Raw genomic sequence first — 26421 nt, forward strand, 5'->3', positions numbered from 1 at the left:
CTCTTAGACAACTTCAGTTTCCCCCCCCTGAAAAAGCTACTCAACAGACAACATGGATGTCCCACTGGACATACCACTGGATCTCAGATCAGTCTGTGCTATTACTTGCCAATAGTGCAGCTTCCTGCCCTGCAATGAACTCAAACTAGTTGCCAGTCAGGAGATGCAGTTCTAATTCTGTGCAGTGACGGATCCTCTCAGGGGTGTGGGTGCAGTCAGTGGGAGGTCAGTCAGGGGGTGGGGGGCAGCACAATAAGTCGGTTAGTGGGAGGTCAGTCAGGGGGTGGGGAGCAGTACAATAAGTCTGTTAGTGGGAGGTCAGTCAGGGGGTGGGGGGCAGTACAATAAGTCTGTTAGTTGGAGGTTAGTCAAGGGGTGGGGAGCAGTACAATAAGTCTGTTAGTGGGAGGTCAGTCAGGGGGTGGGGGGCAGTACAATAAGTCTGTTAGTTGGAGGTTAGTCAGGGGGTGGGGGGCAGTACAATAAGTCTGTTAGTTGGAGGTTAGTCAAGGGGTGGGGAGCAGTACAATAAGTCTGTTAGTGGGAGGTCAGTCAGGGGGTGGGGGGCAGTACAATAAGTCTGTTAGTTGGAGGTTAGTCAAGGGGTGGGGGGCAGTACAATAAGTCTGTTAGTGGGAGGTCTGTCAGGGGATGGGGGGGCAGTACAATAAGTCGGTTAGTGGGAGGTCAGTGAAGGCGAGGGGAGCAGTGCAGTTAGTCGCGGGTCGGTCAGTGCGGGGGTGGGGCGAGTCAGTGAGGGCAAAGGGGGGGGGGGGTGCAGTCAGTCAGCAGGAAGTCTGTCAGTGAGGGGGGAGTTGGTCAGTCCTCTCAGGCGATACAGTTCTAATGCTGCACAGTGACAGATCCTCTCTGGGGTGGGGCAGGCAGGGTGCAGTACTACAAGTCTGTTAGTGGGAGGTCAGAGTGAAGGTGAGGGGGGGCAGTGCAGTCAGCTAGTTAATTAGTCAGTGGTTGGTCACAGCGGGGGTGGGAAAGCTCAGTCAGTCAGTCGGGGGGGGGGGGGTCAGTGAGTCCTCTCAGGGGTGTCGGTGTAGTCAGTCGGGGGGGGGGGGGCAGTGAGTCCTCTCAGGGGTGTCGGTGTAGTTAGTCAGTCAGTCAGTGGGGGGGGGGGGGCAGTGAGTCCTCTCAGGGGTGTCGGTAGTCAGTCAGTCGGGGGGGGGGGGGGGGGGGGCAGTGAGTCCTCTCAGGGGTGTCGGTGTAGTCAGTCAGTCAGTCGGGGGGGGGGGGGTCAGTGAGTCCTCTCAGGGGTGTCGGTAGTCAGTCGGGGGGGGGGGGCAGTGAGTCCTCTCAGGGGTGTCGGTAGTCAGTCAGTCGGGGGGGGGGGGGCAGTGAGTCCTCTCAGGGGTGTCGGTGTAGTCAGTCAGTCAGTCAGTCGACGCAGTTCTAATTCTGCGCAGTGATGAATCCTCTCAGGGTAGGCGGGGACAGTTTATCCCGCGCTTGTTGATGATTGGCTGCCTAGAGGTGACGTCATCACGTAGGAGTTACGCTGTGACAGTTGCGTCTGTTGTGCAGGCTGAGCTCGCGGCCCAGTGAGACCCGCCCCCTGGTGATATGGCCCCTCGGCTGCAGCTAGAGAAGGCGGCCTGGCGCTGGACCGACTCCGTCCGCCCGGAGGAGGTGACCCAGGAGCACATTGAGATCGCTTACCGGGTCCGGCTGGAGCCCTGCGTCCGGGGACTGTGCAGGTAACCCGGCCTGTGTCACCCACCCCGCGGCGCCCATCTGTCCCTGAGGGTCCCGCTTCTCCCCCACCCAGGACCCTGTACCCTGCACTGGACTGATGTCCTCCTCCCCTAATACTGGGGTCTGTATACCTGGGATCAGGATCCTGTACCCAACTCTGGACTGATGTCCTCCTCCCCTAATACTGGGGTCTGTATACCTGGGATCAGGATCCTGTACCCAACTCTGGACTGATGTTCTCCTCCCCTAATACTGGGGGTCTGTATACCTGGGATCAGGACCCTGTACCCTGCACTGGACTGATGTCCTCCTCCCCTAATACTGGGGGTCTGTATACCTGGGATCAGGATCCTGTACCCATCACTGGACGGATGTCCTCCTCCCCTAATACTGGGGTCTGTATACCTGGGATCAGGATCCTGTACCCATCACTGGACTGATGTCCTCCTCCCCTAATACTGGGGTCTGTATACCGGGGATCAGGACCCTGTACCCAACTCTGGACTGATGTCCTCCTCCCCTAATACTGGGGGTCTGTATACCTGGGATCAGGATCCTGTACCCATCACTGGACTGATGTCCTCCTCCCCTAATACTGGGGTCTGTATACCTGGGATCAGGATCCTGTACCCATCACTGGACTGATGTCCTCCTCCCCTAATACTGGGGTCTGTATACCGGGGATCAGGACCCTGTACCCAACTCTGGACTGATGTCCTCCTCCCCTAATACTGGGGGTCTGTATACCTGGGATCAGGACCCTGTACCCATCACTGGACTGATGTCCTCCTCCCCTAATACCGGGGTCTGTATACCTGGGATCAGGATCCTGTACCCATCACTGGACTGATGTCCTCCTCCCCTAATACTGGGGTCTGTATACCTGGGATCAGGATCCTGTACCCTGCACTGGACTGATGTCCTCCTCCCCTAATACCGGGGTCTGTATACCTGGGATCAGGATCCTGTACCCATCACTGGACTGATGTCCTCCTCCCCTAATACTGGGGTCTGTATACCTGGGATCAGGATCCTGTACCCAACTCTGGACGGATGTCCTCCTCCCCTAATACCGGGGTCTGTATACCTGGGATCAGGACCCTGTACCCAACTCTGGACGGATGTCCTCCTCCCCTAATACTGGGGTCTGTATACCTGGGATCAGGATCCTGTACCCAACTCTGGACGGATGTCCTCCTCCCCTAATACTGGGGTCTGTATACCTGGGATCAGGATCCTGTACCCATCACTGGACTGATGTCCTCCTCCCCTAATACCGGGGTCTGTATACCTGGGATCAGGATCCTGTACCCTGCACTGGACTGATGTCCTTCTCCCCTAATACTGGGGGTCTGTATACCTGGGATCAGGACCCTGTACCCTGCTCTGGACTGATGTCCTCCTCCCCTAATACTAGGGTCTGTATACCTGGGATCAGGATCCTGTACCCAACTCTGGACTGATGTCCTCCTCCCCTAATACCGGAGTCTGTCTACCTGGGATCAGGACCCTGTACCCAACTCTGGACTGTTGTTCCACTCTCCTAATACTCGGGTCTGTATACCTGGGATCAGGATCCTGTACCTAACTCTGGACTGATGTCCTACCCTAATACCGGGGTCTGTATACCTGGGATCAGGATCCCCGTACCCAACAGTGAACTGATCAGAATACTGGGGGTCTGTATAGCTGGGATCAGGACCCTGTATATGACCCTGGACTGATCTCCCCCTCACCTAATATGCGTGGCTGGGTATACTGTGGATCAGGTCCCTGTATCAGACAATGGACTGATGTCCCTCTCCCCACTCAGATACCAGGGATCTGTACCCCCTGAGGTCAGGATCCTGTAAATGATCGTGGATTGATCACTCTGACATTGAGGATCTGTACCTCATAGATCGGGATTCTCTTCCCGATAGTTGGGTGGTGTACTCCTTCCACTCTGACACCTTTACCTAGAGATGAGGAACCTGTATCTGACACTCAACTGATGTTGAGTCACTTACTATTTAGTGTTTCTGATATTAACTTGATTTGTCTTCCCTAGGAGGAACTGTAAAGGAAATCCTAATTGCTTGGTTGGGGTTGGAGAACATATCTGGTTAGGAGAGATCGATGAAAACAGCTTCCACAACATTGATGATCCTAACTTTGAAAGAAGGAAGAAGGTTTGTGGCCCTACTCTCCAATGTGGCCCTACTTTCCTTTTGGTCCTCTGCATCGTCTTATTTAATAATACTGTTGTATGTAGTTTTTTATTAGATGGTGTAAATATGTATTTTATGGTATTTATTTTTCCTTTATTTAGAACACGTTTGTGGGCTTGACAAACCTGGGGGCCACGTGTTATGTGAACACGTTTGTTCAAGTATGGTTTCTGAACATGGAGCTCCGGCGGGCCCTATACCTGTACGAGAACTCGTGGAGTGTGGAGAAAGCAGAGGAATGTATCCAGGAAGATAAAGGTTTGGTAAAACATGAAATTGTTTAAGCGTTGAGCAGTGGGCTCTTGATGTCCCCATTTTTTGTTTGAGTTGCATCCTTTCTGTCCATTTGCTTCTTTGCTATGTAAGATGGGAAAGACCAGGGGTGGACAAAATAATGTGACATCTGGCAGTCATCTTCAACCTGTAAGGAGACTGAACATCCGCTGACCTCTATATGGCTCCCCGTAGTTAGGTGCCAGCAGTACTTGGTTGGTGGATTTTCTCAGTGAGGCTGGATCTGCCCTGGGTTAGACATAACTGTCACATTTGTTTTCACTTAACCCACATTACAACAGCCGCTGATACTTCCAGGGGTCTCTTCTATCTGACCACTGTTCAGAAGTCAGATTGACATGTAAATCAGATAAGGTTGAACCTAAATACATAGAGAGATGAGCTGTATGATGTGATTGCTGGGGATGAAGGCGCAGGTGGATATACTGTACTGTATCACTGACCCATTGTCTATAATGATAGTTCCACTATAACCCATTAAACAAGGCTGTGATAGAAATGTATGAGCCGCCTCTTCATATGTGGGGGGGGTTTACATTTGTATCTGTTCTCCTCTGTTTATATACTGAGAGCCGATCATCACGTCCAGCTAGACCAGTGTTGGCTAACCTGTGACGCTCCAGGTGTTGTGAAACCAAAAGTCCCAGCATGATTTGCCAATATATAGCAGCTTAATGCTGGAACGGTATGCTGGGACTTGTAGTTTCACAACACCTGGAGTGTCACAGGTTAGCCAACACTGAGCTAGAACATACCATGTCTGTAAGCTGTGACCCTGGGACTCTTCCCATGTTATTTATGTGTCACAGATTGTGTAGACCTAACAGAGTATACCGTTCATTCATCTACTTGTGTGTATGTATTTCAGAGTACGAGCCACAGACCATCTGTGAACATCTGCAGTACCTGTTTGCTTTGCTGCAGAACAGTAACCGGCGGTACATTGACCCCTGTGGCTTCATCCGAGCACTGGGACTGGACACTGGGCAGCAGCAGGTGAGTGTACTGGACGCCGCTGAGACTACTGAGGGAATCTGTAGGAATCATATAGTACATAAAATGCAGGAATAAAAGCGTTTCCGCCATTCCTGGCGCTCTCCTATGCAGAGAGTATTGGCTGATAGAGGCATCTTCTCTGTAGGTCCAGTGACTGCCATTTTCGTTGTCTGTAAATGTTGTGTTGTGCCAAGGGATTAATGCAGTGGATTCCAAACTTTTTCAGTTCAAGGCACCCTTAGGGTCTCAAATTTTTTCAAGGTACCCCTAAGCCAAAATAATTACCAAGTATTCCCCCGCCTTGCTTACCCCTGGCCGAGGCACCCCTGTAAGATCGCCGAGGCACCCCTGTAAGATCGCCGAGGCACCCCTGTAAGATCGCCGAGGCACCCCAGGGAGCCTAAGCGCACAGTTTGGGAACCACTGGATTAATGTATTGCTATATTTACTGGATTGGTTCTAATAACACCAAGAAAGTGCACAGTTCCTGATACAGTTCTGCACCTTTACATATTGGGCAAACCTTATTTTTATATCCCATTTAATTACCAATATGTCAGCCAATCATTGGCGATATAGTAAAATCTGACTTGTTGTGTAGCCCTTTTTACATAGCCATTTATATATAACAAGTCTTTTATGTTACAGGATGCCCAAGAATTCTCGAAGCTCTTTATGTCTCTGCTGGAAGACACTTTGTCTAAGCAGAAGAATCCAGATGTCCGGAACATTATTCAGGATCAGTTCTGTGGCCAGTATGCCTACGTCACCATGTGAGTTACAGCCTATTATCCTTGGCTAATAGTATACAGTGTTTCTGTTACTGGAGGAATTCTGTCTGTGAGAAAAGTTTCGATAATTAATGACATGTTTAAGGAAATCCTGAGAGCATGACCTGTTGGGGTTACTTGAGGATCCGAGTTGAGAAATCCTGGTATAGGAGTGGATGCTGTGTATCTTGTTTCAATCTATGGTAATCTTTCTGCCTTGTATAATTCCCTTCTCTGATAATCTACCGCCTGAGTTCTATAATTCCCTTATCTGATCTACCTCCTGCGTTATATAATTCCCTTCTCTGATAATCTACCTCCTGCGTTATATAATTCCCTTCTCTGATAATCTACCTCCTGCGTTATATAATTCCCTTCTCTGATCTACCTCCTGCGTTATATAATTCTCTTCTCTGATAATCTACCTCCTGCGTTATATAATTCCCTTCTCTGATAATCTACCGCCTGAGTTCTATAATTCCCTTATCTGATCTACCTCCTGCGTTATATAATTCCCTTCTCTGATAATCTACCTCCTGCGTTATATAATTCTCTTCTCTGATAATCTACTGCCTGAGCTCTATAATTCCCTTCTCTGATCTACCTCCTGCGTTATATAATTCCCTTCTCTGATAATCTACCGCCTGAGTTCTATAATTCCCTTATCTGATCTACCTCCTGCGTTATATAATTCCCTTCTCTGATAATCTACCTCCTGCGTTATATAATTCCCTTCTCTGATAATCTACCTCCTGCGTTATATAATTCCCTTCTCTGATCTACCTCCTGCGTTATATAATTCTCTTCTCTGATAATCTACCTCCTGCGTTATATAATTCTCTTCTCTGATAATCTACCGCCTGAGTTCTATAATTCCCTTCTCTGATAATCTACCTCCTGCGTTATATAATTCCCTTCTCTGATAATCTACCTCCTGCGTTATATAATTCTCTTCTCTGATAATCTACCGCCTGAGTTCTATAATTCCCTTCTCTGATCTACCTCCTGCGTTATATAATTCCCTTTCCTGATAATCTACCTCCTGCGTTATATAATTCCCTTCTCTGATAATCTACCGCCTGAGTTCTATAATTCCCTTATCTGATCTACCTCCTGCGTTATATAATTCCCTTCTCTGATAATCTACCTCCTGCGTTATATAATTCCCTTCTCTGATAATCTACCGCCTGAGTTCTATAATTCCCTTATCTGATCTACCTCCTGCGTTATATAATTCTCTTCTCTGATAATCTACCTCCTGTGTTCTATAATTCCCTTCTCTGATAATCTACTGCCTGAGCTCTATAATTCCCTTATCTGATCTACCTCCTGCGTTATATAATTCTCTTCTCTGATAATCTACCTCCTGTGTTCTATAATTCCCTTCTCTGATAATCTACTGCCTGAGCTCTATAATTCCCTTCTCTGATCTACCTCCTGCGTTATATAATTCTCTTCTCTGATAATCTACCTCCTGTGTTCTATAATTCCCTTCTCTGATAATCTACCGCCTGCGTTATAAATTCCCAACAATATTATTTCATTCTTGAACACTGAGTATTATGTAGCACCCAAGTTTTTCTTTGATCCTTGGGAGCTTTTCAACCTCCAGATTGATTATTCTATGTCTAAATATTTATCACTACAGTTTATAACGGGCTCCGCTCCCGAGAGAGGTGCTGCAAGAACTGACAATAGTTTTTGTCATTTTGCAGCTATAGTCTTTCTCCCATTGGTCCTGTAAACCTTTATTATATGCTCTACAACCCCGCTTTATGGAGCAATAATTACTCAGCTGTACATTCACCTTCCTGAGCTTGTGCTCTGGTGAAATCTTATCACAGGACTGGTGCCCTCAAGTGGATATGGTGTAACCCGCGGCTGGTTCTCTATGGTGGATTAGCAATTTACCCTAATGCAGGACTAGTGCCCTCTAGTGGATATGGTGTAACCCGCGGCTAGTTCTCTATGGTGGATTAGCATTTTACCCTAATGCAGGACTAGTGCCCTCTAGTGGATATGGTGTAACCCGCGGCTAGTTCTCTATGGTGGATTAGCATTTTACCCTAATGCAGGACTAGTGCCCTCTAGTGGATATGGTGTAACCCGCGGCTGGTTCTCTATGGTGGATTAGCATCTTACCCTAATGCAGAACCGGTGCCCTCTAATGGATTTGGCGCCTTACCCTAACCCAGGACTGGCTCCCTATAGTGTATATGTTGTGCTACACTAGCCAGACAGTGACTGGTTTTCTACTGGCAGGTGTCCTATCATGATATCTGTAACACATTGTAGTAAGGGAACCTTGTATAGCTGCACGTGGGAGGATACAATATAGAAAGAGATGTTCTCCTGGCTCTGGTTATCACTATGGCTCCACATCTGTAATCTTCCCATGTGATTTCCCGCTGTGGGGACGTTGTACATTACTCGTTTCACATTCTGCGTTTCCTGGATACTGCATGTATGCTTTGTTACTGCTGTAATCTGAGGCATCACACTCACAGCAGCATCGGCACATCTAGGAGGTTTCAAACTGGGCTCCATGGGAATCCGAATTACCACCTACTTTGATTTATGGAAAGAATTAGGTGACTGAGTTTTTACTCCTGTTCAGAGTTATATATTTATCACAAGGATGAGGACAGATGTCAAACTGAGTATGGGCTGACTACAGACAGCCCTGGTGTTTAATGGATTCTTATAGAATATACGTCTTGGTCTATAGTTAGATGGTTTCTTTGCTGTGCTTTCCTCCCTTTTCTCCTTCTAGGGGCTGTATCTATATACAGTATGTATATACATCTATGTACCATACTGGAAAACAAAATTGCTGTTGCAAAAATTATATATATTCTATAAGCAATTTAATAATGTGTCTTCTCTGTATTTCTTTAAAAAGCGATTTGCGCTAAGGTAAAAAATACATTTTGTGAATATAGCACTTGGCATTGTTGCACATAGCAATGCGACTATAATAGTAGACAATTAGAAAATGGCGCTGCAGATGTCCTGGAGAAGTAACGCAGTACTGGGCTGTGCACGCGGCTAGGCTCAGATGCACATTAACACTTTATAATGTGAGCCCATTGTGTTGGGCTCTGAATAGATCACATTTTTGAGGTTTGGAGTGGTTTTCCTGTGTTTTGCGCTCACGCCCTTGAACAGCTGTTACACCGCTCTTTATAGATGCGTCTCTGGTGTATTGTCACGATGTGTGCGCTGCTTTGTGTTGTAGATGCAGTCACTGGTGTATTGTCACGATGTGTGCGCTGCTTTGTGTTGTAGATGCAGTCACTGGTGTATTGTCACGATGTGTGCGCTGCTTTGTGTTGTAGATGCAGTCACTGGTGTATTGTCACGATGTGTGCACTGCTTTGTGTTGTAGATGCATTCACTGGTGTATTGTCACGATGTGTGCACTGCTTTGTGTTGTAGATGCAGTCACTGGTGTATTGTCACGATGTGTGCGCTGCTTTGTGTTGTAGATGCAGTCACTGGTGTATTGTCACGATGTGTGCGCTGCTTTGTGTTGTAGATGCAGTCACTGGTGTATTGTCACGATGTGTGCGCTGCTTTGTGTTGTAGATGCATTCACTGGTGTATTGTCACGATGTGTGCGCTGCTTTGTGTTGTAGATGCATTCACTGGTGTATTGTCACGATGTGTGCGCTGCTTTGTGTTGTAGATGCAGTCACTGGTGTATTGTCACGATGTGTGCGCTGCTTTGTGTTGTAGATGCAGTCACTGGTGTATTGTCACGATGTGTGCACTGCTTTGTGTTGTAGATGCATTCACTGGTGTATTGTCACGATGTGTGCGCTGCTTTGTGTTGTAGATGCAGTCACTGGTGTATTGTCACGATGTGTGCGCTGCTTTGTGTTGTAGATGCAGTCACTGCAGCCGGGAGTCTAAGCTGGTCTCAAAGTTCTATGAGTTGGAGCTGAATATTCAGGGCCACAAGCAGCTGACGGACTGTGTCACAGAGTTCCTGAAGGTAACCGTGTATTACATGTAACCTTCCCTATGTCCTCCAGCCTCTCTGCCGTCTTACCTGCTTCTTGTCTTCTGCGCAGGAGGAGAAGCTAGAAGGGGACAATCGCTATTTCTGTGAGAACTGTCAGAGTAAACAAAACGCAACCAGGAAAATCCGATTGTTAAAGCTGCCTCCCACGCTGAACCTGCAGCTCATGCGTTTCGTCTTCGATAGGTGCGTTTCTGTGGTGGTGGCGGCAACGAGAACTATATTGTATGACTTCTATGCGCTAATGACGGAGGTGGTCACTTTATTATCCGCAGGCAAACTGGACACAAGAAGAAGCTGAATACATATATTGGTTTTGCTGAGACCCTGGATATGGAGCCGTTTCTGGAACAGACAGGTTGGTCAGAGGACAGAGCTATTGGGGGGGCTTCAGGCACACCACCTCCTCCGTATTATTGTGTTCTAAGCCCCTATGAAGACCCCTTTATTATGACACTAGAAGTACCAGAGAAACACTCGCCAGCCACACTTCATGAAACAGGGCCCAAATATGGTTCCCTTCATTTATGGTGTCTGAGTAGAGACGTCACAGGCCAGCGGTCTGTGTACTGGCGCGTGCAGGTCACGTGATAAATCTATTCTGTAGCGGGAGGAAATGTTGCTGTTTCTTCTTTCTACTGTTACATTGTTAAATGTTACAATTTTTTCCCACCATTTCCAATTTTGCTTATGCTAATTAATAAAAAAAAATGGGTATGGTTTAATGAGCACCACTTTAATTGTCACCTGTATAGAATATATGTCATATGGTTGTTGTTTTTTTGCAAGGGGGGGGGGGGTCAAAACAGCAGTATCCGGTATCAACAGAAAACTATTTCCTAAAAAGAAAAACACTTTTTTATTTTTTTAAAGAAAATACAACATTTTCTCTTTCCTCAGACATTAAATATGTTTATGAGCTGAGTGCAGTCCTCATACACAGAGGGGTGAGTGCATACTCTGGGCATTACATCGCTCACGTGAGGGACCCTCAGACCTCAGAATGGTACAAGTTTAATGATGAAGAGATAGAGAAGATGGAAGGGAAGAAGCTTCAGCTCGGAATTGAGGAAGATCTAGGTAAAGCCTTTACGTTGTGAGTGAACTTTTTACCTCTGACTTTCTATGGCGAGTTTCTCTGAGTCATGGCTGGGTCTGGAGCGAACAAATGTTGTAATATTGTATTTTTGTTCTAAGGACGTGTATACATGTGTTTGTGTCCTGGATGTGTCTAAATCCATACTATAAAGCTATATGTGGAACATGCTGTTATACTTTGTATTGGCATCAATAATATGTACAGGTTGGATGCATTCATATTGAAGTGGGTTTGAAACCTAAATCTTCCTGTATTAGTGTGACAAGAGCCTCACATCACTACTCTGTGCTGCTAGGGGACCCTGCTCCTTCTACTATATAACTCTGTCTGTACCTTCCTGCTGCCTACATTCCCCTCCTCACTTCATGTCACTGCCCCTGTCACATGCAGCCCTGTCCTCACTAACACATCACTCATCTCCTGATATACTCTGTGCTGCTGGGGACCCTGCCCCTTCCACTATATAACTCTGTCTGTAACTTCCTGCTGCCTCCATTCCCTTCCTCATGTCATGACATTGCCCCGTTACATGCAGCTCTGTTCTCATGAACATAATCACACCAGTGGATTGTTTGCTGCCTCCCACAAATTATCCTTGTCACCTCCTGAAATACACTGTGCTGCTGTGAGCATTCTGATGATCTGATTGGCTACAGGTTGTTTTGTCCTTGCTCATGTCCAAACTGGTGATATTGAGCAGGTAATGATGACTGAATTGTACTCTGACCCTAGTAACACACACCATTGTAAATAACACATATTCGCTTAATTGCTCCAGATCTAGTTCTGGAATTCCCAATTTGTCTGCTCTCTAATCATCAACATAATCATCATCAATATTTAATTGCATGTAAATGTGTCACTTCAGGCTTGGATGGATGGAGACTGAATTCATCATATTAACCTGTGATTTATTTTATTTCGGGACAAATTCAATAATGAAGTCTTTATTTTTATTTTTTTCCAAACATAGCAGAGCCATCTAAAACCGTAACTCGTAAACCCAAGTGCGCCAAAGGTATTCACTGTTCTCGAAACGCGTACATGTTGGTGTATAGACTGAAGATGGAAACGCAGCAGGATGTTGAGTTTGAAGTTCCAGGTAAGTTGATGTTTTATTCCGGAGCTGCAGGTCTCCAAAGGGGGAGTAAATATATTTTATAGCTGTTCTAGTGGGAAGATCACTCCTGTTGCTGTACAAGACCAGGTCACGCTTCCGTCCCACATTGTCCTTCTCACTTTTATGCTAATTCTGTCACTACACTCCCAAATTTTAAGGAATGATCTTAAATAGTCCCAACAGAAGGTATCTTCTGCCCAATGTTGTCATAGGTGTATCTAGCTGAAGACGTAGTAAAGCCTTAAATACATGAAGGGAAAAATGGCCTCCTGGAGACCAAAGCCTGCAGACTCTTCCACGTTCATCCTTGGTGAGTACGTGGAGTGATGACCACGTATGTACTTTGTACAACTGACCTGCGGAAGCTTCCATGCCCGGGAATATCCTACCACTAGTGTTCAAGGGAGAGTGAGTACGTGGGGAGGTTTATACGTTATGATCAGTTGGACACATCGCGAAAGCGACATTACAAAAGGTGAAAAGATGGTGTCAGAAATTTACAGAAGTGGAAGTTGCTCAATCAATTTATAGGTTCATAGCAGGTGCTAGAAAGGGCGGGTTATCCTGAAAGGAAATAACACAGAGAAAACTCCCCCAGCACACTGCTATAGTCAGCAAAAGAGCTGCTATTTCTACTGTAAATAAAAATGCAAAAGTCTCAGTTGCACACATTGGCAGATGTATGTTTAAGCCACCCGGTGTCAGACATGTACAACAACTAATGTTTGGTCTGTTGCGTCATATTACGAAGGAGGTGCAGGATACAAGTTGGTGCAGGATACAAGTTTGACAAGACAATCTCTTGAGGACCTAAATCTACTTTAGGACAGAATTTTAGAAAGGTGGGACGTCCTCATGTGAACTAAAGAGAATCGGAGAAAAGAAACCTTCCAAGATAATAGTTCTAATGATGTTTGTTCCATGGTGTCAGAACTGGACACCTGTAAAGCCACGTTTACTGTCCACGAAGGCTGATAATATTAGCACTGATGGCTTGTGGGAGAGATCCCCTGCAGTAACACTGATGGCTTGTGGGAGAGAGATCCCCTGCAGTAACACTGATGGCTTGTGGGAGAGAGATCCCCTGCAGTAACACTGATGGCTTGTGGGAGAGAGATCCCCTGCAGTAACACTGATGGCTTGTGGGAGAGAGATCCCCTGCAGTAACACTGATGGCTTGTGGGAGAGAGATCCCCTGCAGTAACACTGATGGCTTGTGGGAGAGAGATCCCCTGCAGTAACACTGATGGCTTGTGGGAGAGAGATCCCCTGCAGTAACACTGATGGCTTGTGGGAGAGAGATCCCCTGCAGTAACACTGATGGCTTGTGGAAGAGAGATCCCCTGCAGTAACACTGATGGCTTGTGGGAGAGAGTTCCCCTGCAGTAACACTGATGGCTTGTGGGAGAGAGTTCCCCTGCAGTAACACTGATGGCTTGTGGGAGAGAGATCCCCTGCAGTAACACTGATGGCTTGTGGGAGAGAGATCCCCTGCAGTAACACTGATGGCTTGTGGGAGAGAGATCCCCTGCAGTAACACTGATGGCTTGTGGGAGAGAGATCCCCTGCAGTAACACTGATGGCTTGTGGGAGAGAGATCCCCTGCAGTAACACTGATGGCTTGTGGGAGAGAGATCCCCTGCAGTAACACTGATGGCTTGTGGGAGAGAGATCCCCTGCAGTAACACTGATGGCTTGTGGGAGAGAGATCCCCTGCAGTAACACTGATGGCTTGTGGGAGAGAGATCCCCTGCAGTAACACTGATGGCTTGTGGGAGAGAGATCCCCTGCAGTAACACTGATGGCTTGTGGGAGAGAGATCCCCTGCAGTAACACTGATGGCTTGTGGGAGAGAGATCCCCTGCAGTAACACTGATGGCTTGTGGGAGAGAGATCCCCTGCAGTAACACTGATGGCTTGTGGGAGAGAGATCCCCTGCAGTAACACTGATGGCTTGTGGGAGAGAGATCCCCTGCAGTAACACTGATGGCTTGTGGGAGAGAGATCCCCTGCAGTAACACTGATGGCTTGTGGGAGAGAGATCCCCTGCAGTAACACTGATGGCTTGTGGGAGAGAGATCCCCTGCAGTAACACTGATGGCTTGTGGGAGAGAGATCCCCTGCAGTAACACTGATGGCTTGTGGGAGAGAGATCCCCTGCAGTAACACTGATGGCTTGTGGGAGAGAGATCCCCTGCAGTAACACTGATGGCTTGTGGGAGAGAGATCCCCTGCAGTAACACTGATGGCTTGTGGGAGAGAGATCCCCTGCAGTAACACTGATGGCTTGTGGGAGAGAGATCCCCTGCAGTAACACTGATGGCTTGTGGGAGAGAGATCCCCTGCAGTAACACTGATGGCTTGTGGGAGAGAGATCCCCTGCAGTAACACTGATGGCTTGTGGGAGAGAGATCCCCTGCAGTAACACTGATGGCTTGTGGGAGAGAGATCCCCTGCAGTAACACTGATGGCTTGTGGGAGAGAGATCCCCTGCAGTAACACTGATGGCTTGTGGGAGAGAGATCCCCTGCAGTAACACTGATGGCTTGTGGGAGAGAGATCCCCTGCAGTAACACTGATGGCTTGTGGGAGAGAGATCCCCTGCAGTAACACTGATGGCTTGTGGGAGAGAGATCCCCTGCAGTAACACTGATGGCTTGTGGGAGAGAGATCCCCTGCAGTAACACTGATGGCTTGTGGGAGAGAGATCCCCTGCAGTAACACTGATGGCTTGTGGGAGAGAGATCCCCTGCAGTAACACTGATGGCTTGTGGGAGAGAGATCCCCTGCAGTAACACTGATGGCTTGTGGGAGAGAGATCCCCTGCAGTAACACTGATGGCTTGTGGGAGAGAGATCCCCTGCAGTAACACTGATGGCTTGTGGGAGAGAGATCCCCTGCAGTAACACTGATGGCTTGTGGGAGAGAGATCCCCTGCAGTAACACTGATGGCTTGTGGGAGAGAGATCCCCTGCAGTAACACTGATGGCTTGTGGGAGAGAGATCCCCTGCAGTAACACTGATGGCTTGTGGGAGAGAGATCCCCTGCAGTAACACTGTTGGCTTGTGGGAGAGAGATCCCCTGCAGTAACACTGATGGCTTGTGGGAGAGAGATCCCCTGCAGTAACACTGATGGCTTGTGGGAGAGAGATCCCCTGCAGTAACACTGATGGCTTGTGGGAGAGAGATCCCCTGCAGTAACACTGATGGCTTGTGGGAGAGAGATCCCCTGCAGTAACACTGATGGCTTGTGGGAGAGAGATCCCCTGCAGTAACACTGATGGCTTGTGGGAGAGAGATCCCCTGCAGTAACACTGATGGCTTGTGGGGGAGAGATCCCCTGCAGTAACACTGATGGCTTGTGGGGGAGAGATCCCCTGCAGTAACACTGATGGCTTGTGGGGGAGAGATCCCCTGCAGTAACACTGATGGCTTGTGGGGGAGAGATCCCCTGCAGTAACACTGATGGCTTGTGGGAGAGAGATCCCCTGCAGTAACACTGATGGCTTGTGGGAGAGAGATCCCCTGCAGTAACACTGATGGCTTGTGGGGGAGAGATCCCCATGCAGTAACACTGATGGCTTGTGGGAGAGAGATCCCCTGCAGTAACACTGATGGCTTGTGGGAGAGAGATCCCCTGCAGTAACACTGATGGCTTGTGGGAGAGAGATCCCCTGCAGTAACACTGATGGCTTGTGGGAGAGAGATCCCCTGCAGTAACACTGATGGCTTGTGGGAGAGAGATCCCCTGCAGTAACACTGATGGCTTGTGGGAGAGAGATCCCCTGCAGTAACACTGATGGCTTGTGGGAGAGAGATCCCCTGCAGTAACACTGATGGCTTGTGGGAGAGAGATCCCCTGCAGTAACACTGATGGCTTGTGGGAGAGAGATCCCCTGCAGTAACACTGATGGCTTGTGGGAGAGAGATCCCCTGCAGTAACACTGATGGCTTGTGGGAGAGAGATCCCCTGCAGTAACACTGATGGCTTGTGGGAGAGAGATCCCCTGCAGTAACACTGATGGCTTGTGGGAGAGAGATCCCCTGCAGTAACACTGATGGCTTGTGGGAGAGAGATCCCCTGCAGTAACACTGATGGCTTGTGGGAGAGAGATCCCCTGCAGTAACACTGATGGCTTGTGGGAGAGAGATCCCCTGCAGTAACACTGATGGCTTGTGGGAGAGAGATCCCCTGCAGTAACACTGATGGCTTGTGGGAGAGAGATCCCCTGCAGTAACACTGATGGCTTGTGGGAGAGAGATCCCCTGCAGTAACACTGATGGCTTGTGGGAGAGAGATCCCCTGCAGTAACACTGATGGCTTGTGGGAGAGAGATCCCCTGCAGTAACACTGATGGCTTGTGGGAGAGAGATCCCCTGCAGTAACACTGATGGCTTGTGGGAGAGAGATCCCCTGCAGTAACACTGATGGCTTGTGGGAGAGAGATCCCCTGCAGTAACACTGATGGCTTGTGGGAGAGAGATCCCCTGCAGTAACACTGATGGCTTGTGGGAGAGAGATCCCCTGCAGTAACACTGATGGCTTGTGGGAGAGAGATCCCCTGCAGTAACACTGATGGCTTGTGGGAGAGAGATCCCCTGCAGTAACACTGTTGGCTTGTGGGAGAGAGATCCCCTGCAGTAACACTGATGGCTTGTGGGAGAGAGATCCCCTGCAGTAACACTGATGGCTTGTGGGAGAGAGATCCCCTGCAGTAACACTGATGGCTTGTGGGAGAGAGATCCCCTGCAGTAACACTGATGGCTTGTGGGAGAGAGATCCCCTGCAGTAACACTGATGGCTTGTGGGAGAGAGATCCCCTGCAGTAACACTGATGGCTTGTGGGAGAGAGATCCCCTGCAGTAACACTGATGGCTTGTGGGAGAGAGATCCCCTGCAGTAACACTGATGGCTTGTGGGAGAGAGATCCCCTGCAGTAACACTGATGGCTTGTGGGAGAGAGATCCCCTGCAGTAACACTGATGGCTTGTGGGAGAGAGATCCCCTGCAGTAACACTGATGGCTTGTGGGGGAGAGATCCCCTGCAGTAACACTGATGGCTTGTGGGGGAGAGATCCCCTGCAGTAACACTGATGGCTTGTGGGGGAGAGATCCCCTGCAGTAACACTGATGGCTTGTGGGGGAGAGATCCCCTGCAGTAACACTGATGGCTTGTGGGGGAGAGATCCCCTGCAGTAACACTGATGGCTTGTGGGGGAGAGATCCCCTGCAGTAACACTGATGGCTTGTGGGAGAGAGATCCCCTGCAGTAACACTGATGGCTTGTGGGAGAGAGATCCCCTGCAGTAACACTGATGGCTTGTGGGAGAGAGATCCCCTGCAGTAACACTGATGGCTTGTGGGAGAGAGATCCCCTGCAGTAACACTGATGGCTTGTGGGAGAGAGATCCCCTGCAGTAACACTGATGGCTTGTGGGAGAGAGATCCCCTGCAGTAACACTGATGGCTTGTGGGAGAGAGATCCCCTGCAGTAACACTGATGGCTTGTGGGAGAGAGATCCCCTGCAGTAACACTGATGGCTTGTGGGAGAGAGATCCCCTGCAGTAACACTGATGGCTTGTGGGAGAGAGATCCCCTGCAGTAACACTGATGGCTTGTGGGAGAGAGATCCCCTGCAGTAACACTGATGGCTTGTGGGAGAGAGATCCCCTGCAGTAACACTGGACCTCCCACCATGGAATCATCTGAAAGATTATTAAGAGAGGAAATTTGACCCATTAAAAAACAATTGATCTTTAGTATCTGTGGTATCTAGTTCTGACTGCTGAAACCTAATTAAACGTTACAGCCAAAAATTGGGAGGTAGAAAATCATGAATCCAGTTCCATTTACCATATATATTTGCTTTGACAATGTAATAGCTTCAGAGATCTGGTTATTAGTATTGTATGGATTACAGCCTCTGACAAACCCTTGGAGAAATAAATTGGGTCTTTCACAGTCTCGCTGCTAAACCTAGTACATAGTGGCCCCAATGAACGGAGCCACAGACGGGACTTATCTGGTGACAGTACAAGTTTGGAGCCAGCTGAATGAGAATTGTGTCCCGTCATATGTACCGAACGTGTATGACAGTAATTTCATAGGTGGGAAAAGACGCCACGGAACTTCTACAGAAGGATTCTGTCATGTATGAGAAATGGTCCCTGTGTGTACGCTTGTGGTAGGGGCTGGTTTAGACTGTGCGGAACCTGTAATGCCACCTCTAACACTGTAACATATTAGGAGTGTTCACCAGTACAGTAAGACACGTACAAGCCGTCTAATAATCTATTGACAGAGCAGACCCCTTTTGTCCTCTTGTCTGATCGCTGAGTCTCTTTTCTTTGTCCTCTGCAGTTTTCCTCCAGAAACTGGTGGAGCTGGATAACTGTAAGTTTGAGGAGTGGTGCGTGGAGATGGCCGAAATGCGTAGAGAGAGTGTGGATAAAGGAAAGGCCAAACACGAAGAGGTGAAGGAGCTGTACCAGAGGTTACCTGCAGGAGCTGGTCTGTAAGACATTTTATTACTCCCATACAAAGCCAGTTATAGCGCCCCCTACTTACACTTACTTAGTAATACTCCGTTATTGCATAGTCTATATTCATGCTGAATACATGTTATATATGTGGTATATGTTTCTGCTATGGGTCTTGTAAATGTAGAATTCTGGGATGTAGCAATGTCACGTGCTGGAGGACCCCCTTTAATATAATCTAGCAGTGTTTAGTCATATTTGCGATATATAATCAATTATAATGGTGCTGTAACTGGCATTATTACATTTTACGGTCTTGCGCTCTGCTTCTCTACAGATGACGCCTACGAGTTTGTGCCACTTGAATGGCTTCAGAAATGGTTGGATGAGTCGACACCAGCCAAACCCATTGACAACTCCAAATACCTGTGTGTTCATGGGAAGCTGCACCCTGACAAAATCTCTCTAATGAAACGCATCTCCGAGTACGCAGCTGAGATCTTTTATCAGAGATACGGCGGAGAGCTACGTCTGAAAGGTGGGTGCTCTGTCTGTTGGCTGAGGTCACTGGGGGCTCTCCGCGTGTTGTGGAGGAAGACTTACCTCCCTCCAGACCTGCCGCTCTGTATAAAAGCTCAGGATGTTCATGTGTGTGGGGACAATGTGCAAAAAGATGACACAATACAGTATATATTACAGGAACCTTTATACCAAGGTGTCCCACTTGTGAGGGTGCCATTGTGTTATTACCGGAGCTCATCGTATCACCATCATGTTTATATGTTACAGCAAGCTCTTTGTGTAAGGACTGCGTGGTAGAGAGGTGCCGGGTATTGCGCCTGAAGAACCAGTTAAATGAGGATCACAAGACCATAGCGAACATGGTGAAAGTCACAGTAAATGGGTAATTTCCTCTTAAGTCCATTTGTCGCTAGTTCCTGCTGTTCAGTATTGTCTCTATACTAGACGTATGTCACCGGGAAGGGATTTGGTAACTCTTATTCTGACTTTGTGAATGTGTGTTGAGGGGGGGGGTTGGAGACACCCGCCCCCTCCCTCTCGTGTTACCATTATGACAGAGAGGGCTGATTCCCTGGGATACATGTTATAGCCATTAATTTGCTGTATTTGCACATTTAGTGTACGGTTTGTGTACCAAGCACTGTAATTTGTCCAGTAGAAACAGATTGTATTCTTTTCCTGGCAGTGAAGGCTTCTGGGTTGGAAAAGGGTCATTAAGACGCTGGCGACAGTTGGCTACCGAGCAGCTAAATCAACAAGAAGACGAATTTGAACAGGGCGATTTGAAGATGAACGGGAACAGCCCTAAGAAAGGTAAAATGTGAGTGATAGAGGGATGTCTGCCATAGCCTGCCTGGGTGATGCCATCACACTCTCTCTCTATAATACAGAAGAGCTGCTGGAGGAGAAGAGGGACGAGGACACGGAGCTGGGATTTAATGAAGACCTTGTCTGCCAGCACAGTAAGGAGCTTTATAACCGTGTAATATCAGTGATGTTACAGATGATTTATGGGCTACAGTGGGGGCTCCTTGTAATATCTGCCCCCTGCTGCGCTCCGCTCCGATCATTTGTATCATTCCCTCATCGCACGTAAGCAATTAGTGCTGTAAGATTGTATGAAAATGTTTGGTTCAAATTTGGATGTCTCTCCCACGTCCTGTTATTGTTTAATACCAGGAGGTCTGTGCACGTCGGAGGGCGAGAGGAGATTGATATCAGAGGCAGCATGGTACAAGCTGAAGGAGTACTTCCCCACTGCCCCGGAGTTCACATACAGCCAGGAGCTGTGCTCACAGTGCAAGGTACATTGCTGGATGGCTGGGGGGGTGGGGCGCTGCTTCCCGGGGGGGTGGGGCGCTGCTTTCCTTGCTGACCCATGGGCGCCCCGCATAGCAGTTTGTTGGAAGAGGCTCCATGGATGTTTTCTGGTCTGTATCTTGCTCTCCTTTCTCCTTAGGTTTTGGAAAGAGAAGGGGAAAGACATGAAGCCCTGCATAAGAAAATGGCAAATGAGCAGAAACTCGCTCTACCCAACTTCTTCCAGGACAAGAACCGGTTGTCTGGAGGCAGCTGGCCCCAGGTATTTCCATGGGTCGTCTTTACTGGCATATTCTTACTGGCTGGTGTCTGAATATTAGCCCCCTCACTGCTCAGTTTCCCGCTGGCAGTATAAGCATATAATCCCCCCAGTAATTGCTCTGCCCTGATTGTTCCATTGTCTGTTTCTCAGGAGGCCACAGAGCTCTACGTTGTGTCTCAGTTCTTTGTGGAAGAATGGAGAAAGTTTATCAGGTATAATTGTTCATCCCACTGTCTGGATCTCTGTGTCATGGCGTTTGTGGTGGGATCTGGCTGCTATATACATTTGTATCTCTAGTAATTCTACTTCTGATTTCTGTACACGTTACAGGAGGCCAAGCAAGTGCGGCCCAGTACTAACCCTGGGGAACAGTGTTCTCCTCTGTCCTCATGGGGGTCTCATGTTTTCCTTCTCCAACATGACAAAGGAAGATTCCAAGCTGTGAGTTTCTCCTAATATGAGGTGTCTGTTCTTGTTCTCTGTATAGAGAGAGTCTCTTGTCCCTTATACTGTTGTGAGAGTAACAATGTAACATATCTATGCACAGTATAGCTCTGGTATGGCCTGTAGAATGGGACGTCATTCAGAAACTCTTTGTTGTTGATCACACTATCAAAATCACAAGAAGAACCGTAACAGGGGATGATAACAGTGTAACTACAACATACGTGTCAGAGCCAGGTATGTTCTACTCTTCAGTAGTGTTATGTACCGTGTTCTCTTGTTGGTCCTACAACTTATTTTGGCAGAGTAAAGAGTAAAGGTAGTTTGAGAAAGATTTGACATCATTAAACTATAGGCAGCTTGTGTAGGGCAGGAAGGTTCTAGATCGAAGGCCAGCTTGGCTAGGACTTCTGGGGGGATGCTTGCACGAGTGGAGGCCAGCTTGGCTAGGACTTCTGGGGGGATGCTTGCACGAGTGGAGGCCAGCTTGGCTAGGACTTCTGGGGGGATGCTTGCACGAGTGGAGGCCAGCTTGGCTAGGACGTCTGGGGGGATGCTTGCACGAGTGGAGGCCAGCTTGGCTAGGACGTCTGGGGGGATGCTTGCACGAGTGGAGGCCAGCTTGGCTAGGACGTCTGGGGGGATGCTTGCACGAGTGGAGGCCAGCTTGGCTAGGACGTCTGGGGGGATGCTTGCACGAGTGGAGGCCAGCTTGGCTAGGACGTCTGGGGGGATGCTTGCACGAGTGGAGGCCAGCTTGGCTAGGACGTCTGGGGGGATGCTTGCACGAGTGGAGGCCAGCTTGGCTAGGACTTCTGGGGGGATGCTTGCACGAGTGGAGGCCAGCTTGGCTAGGACTTCTGGGGGGATGCTTGCACGAGTGGAGGCCAGCTTGGCTAGGACGTCTGGGGGGATGCTTGCACGAGTGGAGGCCAGCTTGGCTAGGACGTCTGGGGGGATGCTTGCACGAGTGGAGGCCAGCTTGGCTAGGACGTCTGGGGGGATGCTTGCACGAGTGGAGGCCAGTTTGGCTAGGACGTCTGGGGGGATGCTTGCACGAGTGGAGGCCAGCTTGGCTAGGACGTCTGGGGGGATGCTTGCACGAGTGGAGGCCAGCTTGGCTAGGACTTCTGGGGGGATGCTTGCACGAGTGGAGGCCAGCTTGGCTAGGACTTCTGGGGGGATGCTTGCACGAGTGGAGGCCAGCTTGGCTAGGACGTCTGGGGGGATGCTTGCACGAGTGGAGGCCAGCTTGGCTAGGACGTCTGGGGGGATGCTTGCACGAGTGGAGGCCGGCTTGGCTAGGACGTCTGGGGGGATGCTTGCACGAGTGGAGGCCGGCTTGGCTAGGACGTCTGGGGGGATGCTTGCACGAGTGGAGGCCGGCTTGGCTAGGACGTCTGGGGGGATGCTTGCACGAGTGGAGGCCGGCTTGGCTAGGACGTCTGGGGGGATGCTTGCACGAGTGGAGGCCGGCTTGGCTAGGACGTCTGGGGGGATGCTTGCACGAGTGGAGGCCGGCTTGGCTAGGACGTCTGGGGGGATGCTTGCACGAGTGGAGGCCGGCTTGGCTAGGACGTCTGGGGGGATGCTTGCACGAGTGGAGGCCGGCTTGGCTAGGACTTCTGGGGGGGATGCTTGCACGAGTGGAGGCCGGCTTGGCTAGGACGTCCTGGGGGGATGCTTGCACGAGTGGAGGCCGGCTTGGCTAGGACTTCTGGGGGGATGCTTGCACGAGTGGAGGCCAGCTTGGCTAGGACTTCTGGGGGGATGCTTGCACGAGTGGAGGCCAGCTTGGCTAGGACGTCTGGGGGGATGCTTGCACGAGTGGAGGCCGGCTTGGCTAGGACTTCTGGGGGGGATGCTTGCACGAGTGGAGGCCAGCTTGGCTAGGACGTCCTGGGGGGATGCTTGCACGAGTGGAGGCCAGCTTGGCTAGGACGTCTGGGGGGATGCTTGCACGAGTGGAGGCCGGCTTGGCTAGGACTTCTGGGGGGGATGCTTGCACGAGTGGAGGCCAGCTTGGCTAGGACGTCTGGGGGGATGCTTGCACGAGTGGAGGCCGGCTTGGCTAGGACTTCTGGGGGGGATGCTTGCACGAGTGGAGGCCAGCTTGGCTAGGACGTCTGGGGGGATGCTTGCAGGAGTGGAGGCCGGCTTGGCTAGGACTTCTGGGGGGGATGCTTGCACGAGTGGAGGCCAGCTTGGCTAGGACGTCTGAGGGGATGCTTGCACGAGTGGAGGCCGGCTTGGCTAGGACTTCTGGGGGGATGCTTGGTTAGAAATTTGTGGCACAAGATTAAACACTGCATGAAATGATCTCTGTATAAACCTGTTTCTTGTATCAGAGCTGTGTCCGGACTGCCGAGAAGGATTGTTGTGCCAGCAGGAGAGAGACATGCGAGAATATGCCCAGGCCACCATCTACGTTCACAAAGTGGTCGATAATAAAAAGGTTCCATTTTACTTTGGATAATATGAGGCTCTTGTGGAGACTTCTGAACTGCTCCTGACTTGTTCCATCTCTGCAGGTTATGAAAGAGGCGGCTCCCGAGCTGAACGTTAGCAGTTCTGACCCAGAGGATGAAAAGGAGGAGCCCAGACCTGAAGGAGAAAATGATCCAGACTTCAATCAGGTTTCTGTTGTTTCTAATCCCAAACTATATTTCCCCTCCCCCCTGCTCCACCCTCAGGATCAATATATAGCAGAAGTGAATGGTTCATTGTGTGCAGGATCTGGGTATAAAATATTTGCTGGAACTAACAGCGCCACCTTATGGTGATGTAGTGATGGTGCAGTTCAGGGACTCACTTGATTTACCTCCTGTATTTTAACACCTCTTGCATAAAATAAGGGTTAAAAGTCCTATGTTTGTTTGTGTTCTCTGCTATTTATATAAATGTTTTCAGTATTTCTTTTATTAGTAATTGGTAAAACTTGTTCTGAGGACGACTGGACACAGAATATTTGTTTGAAGGGTCTTGTATATTTGCGCAGGCTAACGGCGCAGCAAAGAGACAGAAGATATCTAACCAAGGACAGATCTCTTACCAGAAGCAGGGGATCCGGCGAAGCACGCGGCACAGGAAAGTACGAGGAGAAAAGGCGTTGCTGGTCTCTGCTAATCAGACATTAAAAGACCTCAAGATCCAGGTGATGTAACTTTCCACTTAGCACCATGTAATAAGCATTTCTCATGTGTTGTATCGGGGGGCGCTGGAACGATGGGTATAGGAAACGCTACTGCCTCCTGCCCCCAGCTGTCCAGGGTCTTACCCTTGGGGACGGATCAAGGCACAGTCCTCAGCGTCTCACCTTTATATGTTATCACTGTGCATCTCTAGTGTAACTCCTGGTGACTTTGCACCGTCTTTACTTACCGTTTGTGAAAACACATTTTGCTTCTAAGATAATGACATCCTGCCCTTGTAACACAATGGCCGTCCTCGTGTCCACAGATCATGCACGCCTTCTCCGTTGCTCCATTTGACCAGAACTTGTCCATTGACGGGAAATGTTTGAATGACGACTGTGCCACTCTGGGCTCGCTCGGAATAATTCCTGAGTCTGTCATTTTATTAAAGGTATTAACCCTCCTTTTACTTGTATTGGTCATGAATGGACCTCGTGTCCTCATTAACTTTCTTGATACAGCAATTATAAGACCATTGTTTCCTGCCCTCAGGCGGATGAACCTATTGCAGACTACGCGGCCATGGACGATGTAATGCAAGGTAAGACCTGTATTATTAGCGGGCGCCACTGGGGGAGGGGCAGCGTTTCGCAGGTTCCCAACTTATTTATTCCATTTTATCCTCACTGAAACTGCTTTGCCAACTTCCTGCAGACTGTTCCTGTTTAGTGTTCTCTGTAACCTCAGTGTGTGTATGTATGTATATATATATATATATATATCTATATATCTATATCCAGCGGGACAACGCGTTACTAGTGGGAGGTGATAGACGGCTGCGGGTTCCATGTTATAATATAAGTTATATATGTTATGATATAAGCGAGTTGTAACCTGCATTGTGTGTGTTATACATTGTACATCTATAGTAATATGTATGTATGTCTCTCTCCTGCAGTTTGTATGCCAGAGGAAGGATTTAAAGGTATGGTAATCATACAGTGTTGCAGCACTTATTATAATGATGATTCCATAGCCCAGTCTTCCCTATCCCTCATCAGTAACACTTCCACCTCCCAGTTGTGGGTCAGTAATTTACATCTCGTTACCAGGAACGGGCCTCCTTGGACATTAACGCTGAGACTCCTCAGAGGAGGAATGAATCTTACATGGAGGGTGTCGTACACCTACAGAAAAAATCTGATTTCTGGCTCTTCCAGGAGGTCGTGACCTCTCTCCCACTCCGAATAATGCCTTACAATGAACATAGCAGATTGCACTGAAGGACTGCCGATGGGGAAGGAATAATTCTACTTTTTATATGTAAATAAAGATGATCGTATTGAGGAGCAGCGCATATATTATATAAATATATATAATTATACCTTGTTTACACTGGGGTAATTCCATTCTCTGCAATGTATCCCACCAGCGGCTTCTGTCTCGTGTAATATACATTTACAATTGTGGGTTTGATTTCTGGCCTGCTTAAAACATGAAAAAGAAAAATCAAACTTCTGTTGAGTTTCAAGTGTGTTGTAATTTCTTACTGGTGGCATCATTACCAGGCATGGTGTTAACGGAGGTTAGCAAATGCCGAACTGTTCTAAGGTTCAGAAGTGATCTGGCTGCTTGACGTAAGCACTGAGTTAGTGGATCTGGTGTAATCTGCCCTTCACAATGTGCAGCAGGATTTCCCATGTTTGGCCATGCTAGGGGTAACCAAAGACACATTATTTGGCCTCATTAAAGCAATATGCTTAGGAAGAGCTGTTATGTAGAACATATCTGTTAAATTGCAGCAATGTTGTGTTTCTGAGGCTTGATTAGCTGATTTCAGGCAAAAGTCCAGTTTCATTTATCAAGAGTTACTCAGTAAGTGTTACTAGCATAATGATTTAACATGAAGATTTTGAACTTTACTCTTGGACACCACTACTGCAAAATATAATCTTAGGGGCATATTCAATTAGGTTAGCGGTCTGTGGTAACGTGCCAGAATGGGCCGCAAAGTCAATCCATGGTACCGCAATAACG

General features: G+C 48.6%; 2 protein-coding genes across 5 annotated transcripts in view; one reads left to right on the plus strand and one right to left on the minus strand.

Moving 5' to 3' along the window:
* The window catches only part of LDLRAD2 (low density lipoprotein receptor class A domain containing 2), a 45975-nt gene extending 44965 nt beyond the window's left edge, over positions 1-1010 (minus strand). For 2 of the 3 annotated variants that reach the window (XM_075190665.1, XM_075190666.1), the window contains exon 1: positions 75-1010. Coding sequence is in view for 1 of the 3 variants with exons in the window: in XM_075190664.1 (XP_075046765.1) it covers position 106 (1 nt within the window). In the remaining 2 variants the exon portion in view is untranslated. The remainder of the gene's footprint in view (positions 1-74) is intronic. The other variant, XM_075190664.1, reaches the window with a different exon arrangement.
* Positions 1011-1422: 412 nt separating this feature from the next.
* On the plus strand, positions 1423-25908 carry USP48 (ubiquitin specific peptidase 48). 2 transcript variants are annotated; one of them, XM_075190584.1, is made up of 27 exons: positions 1423-1709; positions 3758-3878; positions 4019-4175; positions 5080-5207; positions 5856-5980; positions 9866-9974; positions 10054-10187; positions 10277-10359; positions 10902-11081; positions 12074-12202; positions 18584-18733; positions 19040-19240; positions 19492-19606; positions 19910-20037; positions 20115-20186; positions 20404-20528; positions 20684-20806; positions 20957-21018; positions 21137-21247; positions 21354-21487; positions 23599-23705; positions 23782-23886; positions 24249-24404; positions 24710-24835; positions 24937-24985; positions 25343-25369; positions 25497-25908. In XM_075190584.1, the coding sequence occupies exons 1-27, from the start codon at positions 1576-1578 to the stop codon at positions 25517-25519; spliced, it is 3114 nt and encodes a 1037-aa protein (XP_075046685.1). In that variant the 5' UTR covers positions 1423-1575; the 3' UTR covers positions 25520-25908. The 2 variants fall into 2 exon arrangements, with proteins under 2 accessions (XP_075046685.1, XP_075046686.1); XM_075190585.1 differs by having other exon boundaries at positions 12077-12202.
* The last annotated feature ends 513 nt before the right edge of the window (positions 25909-26421 follow it).

Source organism: Mixophyes fleayi, chromosome 11 (genome assembly GCF_038048845.1).
Source record: "Mixophyes fleayi isolate aMixFle1 chromosome 11, aMixFle1.hap1, whole genome shotgun sequence".
In the NCBI taxonomy this organism is placed as follows: Eukaryota; Metazoa; Chordata; class Amphibia; order Anura; family Limnodynastidae; genus Mixophyes; species Mixophyes fleayi.